A 14,075-nucleotide genomic window follows, 5' to 3' on the forward strand; every position below is an offset into this window, starting at 1 on the left:
ACAGGAGTGCTCTTAATTCTGCACTTTAGTGACCCAGGTTCTGCCAACAGCATGTTAAAGTCCGCTATTGACTGATGTCACAGAGCCATTCCAGTCTTTGGATGTATCCCAACAATAATGTCGGGATCCACTTGGGTGCCTGACTGGCAACTGGCTCAGCCTTTCAATGTTCTGATAAAGCCCTAAGCCAGCCACTCCTCCACCCTCCACAGTCCGGTGCTCCAGTAAGCGCTGGAGGGGCCGAGCAGAGAGCCATTAATTACAGTCACTGCTCTCTGCTCAGTGAAGACCGAGAACTGAACATTCAGTGATCATGTGATTGCTATGTTCTTGGTCTTACAGGGGACAGCTGCAGATGAAAGAGAAAAGGAGGGGCAAACACCTAGTGCATTACCCGTGGACACCTTTAAAACGTTTATTAAAATTACATACTTACAGACATGAAGAGTAAAAAGTGCATATAGAGAATCCACCACATGTGGAAATGAACATGTCCCTGTAATTGGACGGCTGACACGTTTCGGGAGTCGCGCTCCCTTCCTCAGAGCTGGTCTCAGCTGGGTTCAGCAGACCCCAATAGATACTGAGTTCACCTACACAGGTCCCTCCCCTTTCCTGTGGGCCATGGGCTGAACCAACTGGTACCTAAGCCATCCATCGAGCCAATGCTGCATATAGGTATTTCTTTTTTTTTCTGACATCCCGCACTTCTCCTTTAATGCTAAGTTACTCTCTGGAATAGGGTTATAATATGGCAAGCTGACCTTTCCTGAAGAAAATGCTGGTCCAGACTCCCTCCAGTGCTAACCATTTGACCATGGGCTTAGGCCTTTGGTCACATAATCACTGCCAAAGGGGAGAATCAGTCATTGTTCGAATGCTCCCCATCAACTTAAAGCCAAGTGTTTTGGTAACATGAGCACTACTAAATGGACTTTGTGTTCTTCTTTTACTCTTAGTTTATCTATCTCTGCATGCTCATCAAAATAAATGCCTTTACTGATATTAGCATAGTAAAATTACATTTATTGTTAGATTTCATCTTTCACAGCACAGGTGTGTCGTCTCCTACTGTCGTCTCCATTCTTAATGGATAGCAACACAATGCACAAAGTACTGTGCATTACCGTGTGTTACATTACTCCAATGCATAGGTGTAAAGCGGCCATTATTATATATATACTTATGGATCTTCCAAACATTAAACATGCCATTGACAGTGAGGGTAATATCCTCAAATCCTAGGTCTGTGATGGGTTTTTATTGTTTGTGGCTGTTTTAAAATAAACCTGTATATGCTAGTATATGGACAACTTAATCCCAGCTGAAATCTGGGAAAAATGGGCATGGCATGGACAACATATTATTGCATGGACTAAGGACAGGACCAAACAGTACCAGAAGAAATGTGGTTTCGTTGTCCTACATACACAGTAACCATTCTTAGGATGCCCTCACTGAAAGCAATCACTTCATGGAGGCTCAAACGTAATAAATGTCATCAAAAGTACATTTATTTCAGTAATTCAATTTAAAAAAGTGAAACTCATATATTATATAGATGCGTTATACACAGAGTGATATATTTCAAGCATTTTTTTTTAAATTTTGATGATAATGCTAGTGAAAACTCAAAATTCAGTATCACAGAAAACTAGAATACTAAATAAGACCAATAAAAAAAAAAAGGATTTTTAATACAGAAACAGTGCCAGCGCTACCACTAAGGGAACTAAGCAGCCGCCTAGGGCACGCTGCCGCCTAGGGCCCAGCCACGACCACTGGTTTCCCTCCTCTCCACTGGGAGGAGGGGGCATTGGGAGATTGTCAGCTTCTCATTCTCCGGGGTGCAGGGAGAAGGTGTCGGTCTTCTCTCCTCCTCCTCCAGACATCGCCCCAGCCGTCTCTCCCCCGACACCAGCTCCTTCTTCACCAGGGTCAGGGACAGTGGCATTGCTATTGGGGTGCGGGCCACACCTGGGTGAAACCCGCCAGAGGGGGTGACACCATTCTCAGGGCAGCAAAGTTCCCAGGTCCCCGAGGCAGGGTTTTTTTTTTCAGTTGACACTAGCCCTGTGTTTTCCTCTCACTGCTGTCACTTCTAATACAGAACCCCGGTTTTTGTATTTAGAAGTGACCGTGCAATTTTCCGGGCAGCATGGCTGCACTGAATTCCCCCCCGCCCAGGTGCAGCTGAGCTCTTGTGATGTGAGGGGGGGGGTGGGAGGCTAGTGACATCACTGGTTTCGGGGATGGGCATCCATCCAGGCTGACTGGTGAGATTGACGGCACCCACAGCATCTTCCCCACAGCCATTCTATCCTTATTCTGATTCCAACAACAAACAGCTCAGTTCGGAATCAATGCCATTGTCTGCTCCAAAGTTGCATTGTCTGCAAGAACAGATCCCATCCTACCCAGATCCCCATACCATTGTCTGCTATCCTCCTCCTACCCCTTGCCACCTCATGGTGAGCCTCCCACATCCCTGACTGGGATCTGTCTGGACATGTGGGATCTGCTCGAAACTTACCAATACCTCCTCTGTCCTGTCTCATCTATTGTCACTGCTGTGGATTGGGAGACATGGGGGGACCCCTATATTATACATGACATGGGGGAAAACCTGTATTATACATTCTATACATAGAATATAGACCAGGGGCTGGATTACTGTGAAAAGAGGTCCCAGGCAAGAACCTGCCTAATATATCTGTGAGTGACAGATGAGAGGGGATGGGGGGGGGGGGCAGTTTCAAAATAAAAATCTTAAATCTTTTAAACATTTATACAAGCTGGTGTGGTGCTCCCATCCTTTCAAAAATTTAATGAACCCCTCCAGGGGTCCAGCAAGACCCCACAGCTGCTGGTGAGCAGCTCCTAGGACAACAAACCACCTCTCCCATCAAAATACATGCACACAAGGTTCAGAGCAACTACATCACAAAGATTTAATATATCTGAGTGGCAGACCTAGACAGATGCTGCTTCCCTCTGCTGACCAGCTTTATGGAGATGCTGATTTCATTTTCCAGCAGGACTTGGTACCTGCCCACACTCCCAAAAGTACCAATATCTGATTTAATGATCATGGTATCGCTGTGCTTGATTGGCCAGTAAACTCGCCTGACCTAAACCCAATAGAGAATCTGTGGGGTATTGTCAAGAGGAAAATGAGAGACACCAGACCCAACAATGCAGATGAGCTGAAGGCTGCTATCAAAGCAACCTGGGCTTCCATAACACCTCAGCAGTGCCACAGGCTGATTGACTCCAAGCCACTCCTCATTGATGCCACATTGGTGCCCTGACCAAGTATTGAGTGCATACTATACTGTACATGGACATACTTTTCAGTAAGTCAACATTTCTGTAAAAAAAAATGTATATTTTTTTTATTGGTCTTATGTAATATTCTAATTTTCTGAGATACAAATTTTTGTGTTTTCACTAGCTGTAAGCCATAATCATCAAAATTAAAAGAAAGAAACACTTGAAATATATTACTCTGTGTGTAATGAATATATATAAAATATATGAGTTTCATTTTTTGAATTAAATTACTGAAATAAATTAACTTTTTGACGATTCAAATTTTGTGAGATGCACCTGTAAATAAAAGAAATCTTCTTAGTGTTATTAAGCACTGAATTTTCTAGCTATCACTTTCCAAACTTGCCATGTCACCGCTGGATGCCTACCGCATGTGTGAGCAACCCAAGTTTAGAAGTTTATGAAGCTAGGACATTATTACTGCACTTATGTGAACGAGCTTACACAAAACAGCCACTGACCTTTTGTTGTTTTATTTAACATTTAACAGTTAATATTAAGCCATAAATCACACATTGTATGAGATGTTTGCTATTGTCTGGTAATAAGCTTTTTTATACTTTTGGCTCTTTAGATAAGAATATATACAGTATATAATATATATATATATAAATTGGTGGTAGCCTTTTGTAAAAAAATGTAAAGCAGAATATATAAAGAAAAAAAGCCTAAAATTTAGCAAAGGGACTCACCTGCTTGGTTGGTAGTAATATTGACGGACACATGTTGGGGAGGGAACGGGCTTTTATTGGTCACTCCATTCACAGCTTGGATCTCAAACGTATAAGGTGTGTGGGCCCATAAATTGCTGATGAAAACACGGGTGTCTGTGAGCCCCATTTGTCGGGGAACGAAATCTACATTATCATCACACCGCGAGCAACTCCTCCGATCAGATCGGCACTTCTTGCAGATAATGTTGTAGGTGACGTCATCCCTGCCTCCAGTTTCACGTGGGGGGTGCCACTCCAATGTGATCGACGTCTCATTCACTATAGAGATAACATTGCGAGGTCCAGAAGGAACACCTATTAAAAAAACAAAAGTAGAATTAATTAAAGTATAACTAGTATAACTAAAGGCAAAACTTTTTTTTTCGTTTTAGACAGAGTGGAAATGAATTAGAATACCCGTCAGGTTTTAAATTCCTACCTATGTACCTGTTAGGGAGCATTACCCTCTCTATTTTTTCTGTTTACCATTATCACTGAAAGTGGAAGTAAAAGAAAATCCTAAATTTTAGGTTGTCCCCAGAACAGGAATATAGAAGAAATCTTCTAACGGGGACACTAGTTCTGGTGACCTGGGGAGCCCCAAGAGATTCCCTTAAATTGCAGGGAATTTCTCTCACTTCTTCTTTTGGCTATGGGACAGGAAGTGAAGGGCAATCTGCCCAATGGGACAAAGATAGCAAAAAACTAAAACTGACAGGGGTTATAACCCTCCCTTACTCTATCCAAGATTAAAAAAAAAAAAAGTTTTGTCTATAGTTGTAATTTAGGGTATACTGCCATATTTTTCTGAGTTGGGAACACACTAAAGCTTGTTAGATAATACGGTATGATATTCCTGCCTACGGTAGACAAACTGCACTACAAATCTGGTTATAGGCATGAAAGGAATGAGCATTTTAAATAACCTAACTCTTGACCATTAACTTGTTATAAAAAATGCAGCTCTATCATTTATAGCTGGTTTGTGTGCTGTTACTTGTACAGTGGGGATCGAAAGTTTGGGCACCCCAGGTAAAAATTTGCATTAATGTGCATAAAGAAGCCAAGGAAAGATGGTAAAATCTCCAAAAGGCATCAAATTACAGATTAGACATTGAATATGATATATAAAAGTAAAATAACCGCGCTAGACCACAAGAATTCAATCTGTGAGGAATTGAATAAAACAAAGCTGCAGCTACAGTAGGACACACCAAAAGTAATATATAAACAGGTAAAGCTGCGCTAAATGATATATGTGATAAACGAATACAGTGAATGATATCACTAAAGATATCAATAAAAATAAAGACAATGTGATATCGAATAATCATGTGCTCGTGCAATAAAATAAATAAAGTGACATCCAATTATATCAGAAAGATAAACCACAAAGTCCAATAAATTATATAAATAAAGTCCAAAGATGAGTATAGCAGTGCTCGAAAGCAAACCTCCACCGCTCAGTAATGCTATCACCATGCTGAAAGTAAATCACGCTATTGCACTTACCAGAAACGCCATGTATGCAGGCATATAGAACTCAGAGGGTGAATCGACCAGCTCATCCGGGACCTTTAACACCTCCACTTAAATCAGCAAGATGGCTCCGCTCAGATCAGCCAGATGGTAGACCCCGTAACACAAAAATCCGGACAATCCACGATCCAGCATGTTCATAAAGGAATGATAACCACCATAGTGAAGTATGTATAAATAAACATTTATTAAAAAGGTAGAAAACTCACATGTATAAGATCAAAACAGGGCTTATCGGCAGGATCCAAAAAAACACACACAGCCGCCCGACTTCCGGGTATTACGTGGTGACGTCAGCATTGGTGGTTATCATTCCTTTATGAACATGCTGGATCGTGGATTGTCCGGATTTTTGTGTTACGGGGTCTACCATCTGGCTGATCTGAGCGGAGCCATCTTGCTGATTTAAGTGGAGGTTCGTTTATCACATATATCATTCTTATAATATGTCAACAAAAGTTAGATTTTATTTCCATCATTGACACTTTCAAAATAACAGAAAACAAAAAATAAATGGTGTCTGCAAAAGTTTGGGCACCCTGCAGTGTTAATATCTTGTACTGACCCCTTTGGCAAGTATCACAGCTTGTAAACGCTTTTTGTAGCCAGCCAAGAGTCTTTCAATTCTTGTTTGAGGTATCTTTGCCCATTCTTCCTTACAAAAGTCTTCCAGTTCTTTGAGATTTCTGGGCTGTCTGTCACGCACTGCTCTTTTAAGGTCTATCCATAGATTTTCAATTATATTGAGGTCAGGAGATTGTGAAGGCCATGGCAAAACCTTCAGTTTATGCCTCTTGATGTAATCCCCCGTGGATTTCGAGGTGTGTTTAGGATCATTATCAATTTGTAGAAGCCATCCTCTCTTTAACTTCAGCTTTTTCACAGAAGGCATCAAGTTACCATCCAAAATTTGCTGAAATTTTATTGAATCCATTTTTCCTTCCACTTGTGAGATGTTCCCTGTGCCACTGGCTGCAATACAACCCCAAAGCATGATTGATCCACCCCCATGCTTAACAGTTGGACAGAAGTTCTTTTCATTAAATTCTGTGCCCCTTCTTCTCCAAACGTACCTTTGCTCATTCCTGCCAAAAAGTTCACTTTTAACCTCATCTGTCCACAGAACTTGTTTCCAAAATGCATCAGGCTTGTCTATATGTTCATTTGCAAAGTTCAAATGCTGATTTTTGTGGTGAGGACGTAGAAGAGGTTTTCTTCTGATGACTCTTCCATGAAGACCATATTTGTACAAATATCTTTTTATAGTGGAATAGTGTACCACAACTCCAGTGTCTGCCAGATCTTTCTGGAGGGAGCGTGCAGTCAAACGTGGGTTTTGAATTGTTTTTCTCACAATCCTGCAAGCTGTTCTGTTTTTCTTGGTCTTCCAGATCTTGCTTTAACTTTCACTGTTCCCTTTCTTCTCCATTCTGATGCTCGGTTTGAACTTTTAGGAATGTGTCTATGGGAATATTTGACCATTCTTCCAGAAGAGCATTTGTGAGGTCAGGCACTGATGTGGACGAGAAGGCCTGGCTTGCAGTCTCTGCTCTCATTCATCCCAAAGGTGTTCTATCAGGTTGAGGTCAGGACTCTGTGCAGGCCAGTCAAGTTCCTCCACCCCACCCTCCACAATTATCCATGTCTTTATGGACCTTGCTTTGTGCAGTGGTGCGAGTCATGTTGGAACAAACATGAAATTGTCCAAAATGTCTTGGTATGCTGACGCCTTAGGAGTTCCCTTCACTAGAGATAAGGGGCCAACACACTCCTAAACCTTGTGAACAGCCTTCCTAGCAGAATTGAAGCTGTTATAGCTGTAAACAGTGGGCCAACTCAATATTGAACCCTACGGACTAAGACTGGGAAGCCATTAAAGTTGCTGTGCGTATAAAGGCAGGCGTCCAAATACTTTTGGTAATATAGTGCATATGTAGCAGATGAAATGAGACTGCGCAATGGAGTCAACTGACCCTTTAAATCGTATTACTTGCACTCATACCAACTAGTAATGGTCACTATAGTTTTTTGGAAGATCAAATTCTTAGCCGTCAGTCTGCACAGAGATATGACTAAAGCCATGTTTGCTACATAAAACACTGACTCCTAAAATAAGCCTGTTATAATGGAGTAGCAAGGTTGTGCAACCATGAGATGCCCTCCCTTAAGGCCATACATAAATATTATAGGCTGTCACTGTCCAGTGCCCTATTTTTTGTGAAAAAAAGAGGACCTGAGAATGATCTGCTTTTTCTTTCAGGCAATAAAGCTTTCACAGATATAGCCGTTCTTTTATACCATTTTACTTTACAGTTATCAAACAAGTCCGCTGGGATTCCTTGTCTAACATTTACTATCCGCTCAATAAAGTTAGACTTTGTGACTTTGTGAACTCTTTCTATTTTAACACTCAAGTGCCACAGCATGATCTTGCCTCCCTCTCTATGGAAAATGTCGTCCTTTTGAACCGAGCTGTAATGCTAATGTAGTACTAACGCATCTGTGGTTCTGTCTCTGTAGAATGTAACGCGGACACAATAGAACAATGACAATTTACACAAAATTCTATAGTTACTATGATGACGAAAGTTCTATTCCAAAAAGCTGCTCACAAAAAAAGGATGATCCCATTGCTAGGTTATGCTAGCTACAAAAATCCTGTCTATTAACAGAAATGTGAACAGATTACTTCTGATTTTAAATATTACTCCTCCCAAGGTTGCCAACCTCTTAAGGGGGTATTTTCTGACATGACACAAAAAAGTTACTGACAGAGCCAAATTTTTATTGACAGTTCAAAAAGTTATCTAAAATGGCTGTTTTCAGTGCAAATATCAATAGCTTCGGTAGGTTTTACCCCCTTCATGACCAGGCCATTTCCACCATATCTACAGATCATGATACATTAGCATATACAGTAAGCTGAGATAAGAATAATAAAGAAAAAAGGGATTATGTGGTACCTAGTGTACTTAGCATATTTTTCACTCATGGCTGGTTTCAATAAAAATAATGAAATTAATAAAATACTGAAAATAATAATAATTACGGCCAGAAAAGAAATACAGACCACAAAAATCACAGTGTTTTCTCACATTGGTGGTAAGTGGAGAAATACTTGTTTATATTGCTGATCGGTGAAAAAGTATTTCTTTATATTTGTGGTCAATGAATTGCCCAGTTATACTAGTTGTCAGTGTTGTGTCATTGGTAGAAGGACCCCTTTACATTAGTAATCAGTAGGAAAACACTCCCTACAGATAGGTAAAAAGATCATTGGTGTCAGCAATCACTTTTCTGAGAGTCAAAAGTTGCTTATAGCTCAGGTAACCCCTAGAAATATCTAGAGCAGGGATCCTCAAACTATGGCCCTCTAGCTGTTGCGGAACTAAACATCCCACGAGGCATTGTAAAACACTGACATTCACAGACATGACTAGGCATGATGGGAGTTGTAGTTTCTGAACAACTGGAGGGCCATAGTTTGAAGACCCCTGCTCTAGAGGAACCCCATGTTTACAGTAAACTTTGGTTGAGAAGGGCTAGTTTAGACACTGAATGAAAGGTTCAATACAATTGTAGCACTACTCCCAAGGGAGTTGCTGAAGATGGGTTCCACTGGGTTACCATTAGCAACAGTAGAACATTCAGACATGTTTCCAAGTGATTTTACCTCAGACAAGGACCAGTCCAGTTTCTTTGGTTTTTAGGTTTTATTAGGAACTTGGATAGGAGAAGGGATGAGTGGGATACTCCAACAGAACTATACTATGCACAATAAGCAGGAACGATCTGATAAATGCTGATTAACACTGGTTGAATGCTGATTAACGCTGGTTAAATGCTGATTAACGCTGGCTAAATGCTGATTAACACTGTTTGAGCTAGTCACGGCTAGGCGGCTTACTGTACTTCACCTTTGACTGTGAAAGAGTCCTATTAGCTTCCTAATGTATGCCTTTCCTGAGGTAGCTGACTTTAATAGCAGACTGCACTGCTGAGCAACTTCAGGACCCTTCCTGGCTCCCCCTTTAACCCCTAATCTTCAGGGCTTCACAACTTGGCACCCCCTTTATTACAACACACTGGGTTAGCTGGATCCTTGATCCTCTTGGCTTCTCTTGAGTGGTCCCCTCTCTTAGGCAGATCCCTGGGCAGGTGCTTAAGTACTCACAATACTGTTTTTCCAGAAGAATCCTGCCCAGCAGCTCCACTTGGTCGGCACACACTGGATCCTCTGCAGCACAGCCCAACCCCTGGTCCCTAGGCCGACTGCCTGGATCACCTTCCTCATCAACAGGAGGAGAGACAGCCGTTACCCTCCTCCTGGGACCTGGCTTCCAACCCAAAGACACCCTGTCATATGCTCCCTCCAGATTTCTTCCCAATCCCAGGATGCATTGCAGCAATGCCCACCCACTGGGACAGTCATAAACCCTGGTGTGCTATTGGCTAGGTTTCCTCCATGCCCAACAAGGTCCCTCATTAGATACAGTGGGGAGACTCTCCAGACTCAACAGAACACACCTTGAAACATGTGATAGGCTAACTGACAGATCAGACCCTCCTGATAAGCAGAACAGGGTCACAAATATATTTTACCTAGCACCTACTTAGGAGGGTGCTAAACAATTTAACACATTTTGCAGTTAAATAATACATTTCTATAGAGAAAGATGGGGCTTTGTATGGGCAATTGGAGAGAGGATGATCGCAATTATCACACCATATAAATAATTAAAATTGCTCTCTTTATTGAACAGACATATATATATATATATATATATATATATATACGAAAAACAAAATATACTATAACTACATAGAAAGACTGGAAAAAAGAAAAACGCATATGTAGAAATATATTCCCATGGGGAATGCTGATACAGTTTACATTAGATGTTACGGTCTCTAGATAGAATGGTCTAGGGTCCCCAGCAAGCAGACGCGTTTCGCAACATGGCTTCCTCAGGGCCAGAGAGACCAAGGCAGACCGATATTGCTACAGAAAATATATACAAGAGTATATTTAATATAAAAATTAACATTTCAAATGCGTCATTCAAGACATCATATGTATATATTTCTCCACATTAGCTATACAATCAATTCTACAAACCAAAATCAATATGTACTGACCCAGCTGCGATAGGGACCTTGGCAGACACATGCGTTGAGGGGCAGATCAGTGCAGGCAGATATATGCAAGAGGTTATATGCAATAGAATAACTGCAAATATGTAGATTTTGGGGGAGAATTCACAGTCAGAATCCTCTCAAAATTATCACGGGAGGCTATGTCTGGTGTCAGGCTCTGCTATGCTGCAGCTATGCTGCAGTCGGCGGCATGGGCGCCCGCTGGGGTTTGTATGTGGACTGCACAGTCTGATTAGCTGTGCAGCTCCATGGTCCTCTGTCCTTGCTAGTAACGGTGTGGGCGCCCTCTGGTGGCAAGTCCAGACCATTTGGTTGAAGGGCGGATATGACATTGGTGAAGCACTTCCGCACTGACTTACCTATTGATTGCACAGCAGCTGTGTAATAGGAGTTTTGGCGCTCAAACACTGCAATTAAGGCAGGTATTTAAACTGAGCTTGAATAGCACGCTGACAGGCAGATCTCTGTGACAAAGATGGATGTAAGGTAGGTGTATTGCTGGCAGATGACTATTATTATTTTATTATTTGATGGCTATATACTCCATGAGTATTATATGCTCTTATTTAAATATACCATTGTATTTAGGAGTCCCTCACTGTGATGGCAAGGTCTATGATATGGCCAATACATATGGATATATAAAGTGTACTCTGTGAAGCATCTGCCTCATGTATACAGTGGTTCTAACAGAGGTAACTATAGAGATAGACATGGATCAATCACGATTGTTTTTGATCTTTTGGCTACACATTTCTTATGTTACTTGCTATTCTTTAATCCGCTTGCCCCTGGTTACTATCTTTTATCTTTATATATATCTCTCTTTTGTAGACCCCATTTACGTTAATGTAATATTTGACGAGGAACGTGTCTGGTGCCTGTAATTTTGGGGTTCCCGTGATAATTTTGAGAGGATACTGACTGTGAATTCTCCCCCAAAATCTACATATTTGCAGTTATTCTATTGCATATAACCTCTTTCATATATCTGCCTGCACTGATCTGCCCCTCAACGCATGTGTCTGCCAAGGTCTCTATCGCAGCTGGGTCAGTACATATTGATTTTGGTTTTGTAGAATTGATTGTATAGCTAATGTGGAGAAATATATACATATGATGTCTTGAATGAAGCATTTGAAATGTTAATGTTTATATTAAATATACTCTTGTATATACTTTCTGTAGAAATATCGGTCTGCCTTGGTCTCTCTGGCCCTGAGGAAGCCCTGTTGCGAAACACGTGAGATTGCTGGGGACCCTAGACCGTGCTATCTAGAAACCGTAACATCTAATGAGATACACTATATCAGCATTCTCCATGGGAATATATTTCTACATATGCGTTTTTCTTTTATCCACTCTTTCTATGTAGTTATAGTATATTTTGTTTTTTTTGTCTTTTATTTGATATATATATATATATATATATATATATATATATATATATATATATATATATATATATATATGTCTGTTCAATAAAGAGAGCAATTTTAATTAATTATATGGTGTGATAATTGTGATCATCCTCTCTCCAATTGCCCATACAAAGCTCCATCTTTCTTTTAGTATTTTGTTGTACACAATAATAGGGGTTTGGGCCCATTATCACAGCAATTGTTATTCGTGACATTTCTATAGACATGTACATCATAGCAAAAAGAAAGAAGCTGAAGAGGAAACCGAGGCATTTGATTTCAAAAGAGGCACAGTCCTTCCAAATGAGGGACAGTTGGGAATTATGCATATAGGGGATTGTATGGTGCTAAAAACAAGAAAAATTCAAGTCCTTTACATAAATGTAATAATTTCTTATTCTAATTTCACCTTAAACCCATCACCTCTTTCTTTCCCTTCCTATATAATATGTGCATGTTTGGAGTTAGGAGGATGTTTTGTGGGTCACAATAACATTGCTGTGCAATTTATTTTCTCAGCGCTGACCAGGAGACTTTCAAAGGGTATATTTTCCATCACACATGCAGAACAATTAATTCCACTCAGTATACTGATGCTGGCTATATCTCCAAGCTGGCTTTTCTCTTTCAGTAGGCTTTATGCAAGGATCATGCTCCCTTTCTGTTCTACTTGAAGCATATTACAAAGCCCAGAGATGTTGCATATAAAACCCCAAGGCTGTAAGCACAGTCAGAGCACAAAACTACAAGGTGACTTCTTTAGTTTATGTATGACAATTGTGTAATATAAAAATGACAGCCATCCAGTAAATCTCTGTATTCCTCACATAAACCCAGCACATTCTGCTCACAAACTGCTATAAGTAGGTTCACAATCTTCAAATCCAATCTTCTTCATTAAAAAAAACACTGGCCATTTCCAGATTGGTAACATTCAAAGGCATGAGTGAACTATAAGATGAAAGAAATCATATGGACAAACTGACTTTAAGAGCTTGTTATGTACGTTATAAAATGAAAATGTATATAGAACAATAGTATGCTGATATCTCATACCTGAAAAACTTTAGAAATTTAAACCATCAATCTCAAACATATCCCTGAGATTTATGAATAATTCAGCTACAATATATCATATCAACTAGAACTGCCAGAGATTGTGTCAGTCTAGAATCCAGTAAAATCCCTTATTTATACTGTCATATGAATACCGATGAAACCGCTGGACGGTGTACTAGTCTTACCACACCAGGGTCCCGTAAATCCCCTAGGAAACCAATGAACCATATTCTAGTGCTAGATGCAAATGTATCTATAGGGATTTTCAGAGAAGAAATAATATGTGAATTTTATTTTAGGTACCCTATCCCTCTTGTAAACTTAATGTGGAAATTTTTCTGCAAAACAAAACAAAAAAAATGTGCGCAGAAAGGTTTTCTCATTGTAGAACAGACATACTGTTGGGCTGATTTGCTACAGGTATCAAGAGCCTTCACCTAAAAAATAGTATGAATATTTACTTCAATTATCCCATCATATGAAAAACATCTGTAAATAACGGAGTATTCAAAGTGAAAAGGAATTTTCTGTTCACATGACTAAATAATTAAAGTTAATATTCATATAGTCTGTCGAGTGAAGGTTCTCAACTCCTCTAGTAAACTACTTTCTATGTCTCGTCTGCAAAAAAGCTTCTTACCTTTATTTTCATAATTTGCTTTAGAATCTTAGCATGCCTTTAATGCCAGAATGAACTAACTTCCTTGCACATACATGTCATCCCAGAGCTGGTCAATCTCTCTCTCTCCAGATCTGGACCAGGGCATTAATGAGCTCCTGAACAGACTGAGGTGCAACCTGGCGGCGTTAGATGGGCCGCAACATAAAGTCCCGATGTTCTATTGGATTTAGG

The 14,075-nt window shown here is 40.3% G+C and overlaps 1 protein-coding gene across 3 annotated transcripts in view; it reads right to left on the bottom strand.

The window, feature by feature from the left end:
* Positions 1-14,075, bottom strand: part of EPHB1 (EPH receptor B1) — a 453,186-nt gene that overhangs the window by 116,166 nt on the left and 322,945 nt on the right. For all 3 annotated transcript variants that reach the window (XM_082252213.1, XM_082252214.1, XM_082252215.1), the window contains exon 5: positions 4,026-4,361. In XM_082252213.1, coding sequence (XP_082108339.1) covers positions 4,026-4,361 — 336 coding nt within the window. The remainder of the gene's footprint in view (positions 1-4,025; positions 4,362-14,075) is intronic.

Source organism: Pelophylax lessonae, assembly GCF_965119305.1.
Source record: "Pelophylax lessonae genome assembly, chromosome: 3".
Classification (NCBI taxonomy): Eukaryota; Metazoa; Chordata; class Amphibia; order Anura; family Ranidae; genus Pelophylax; species Pelophylax lessonae.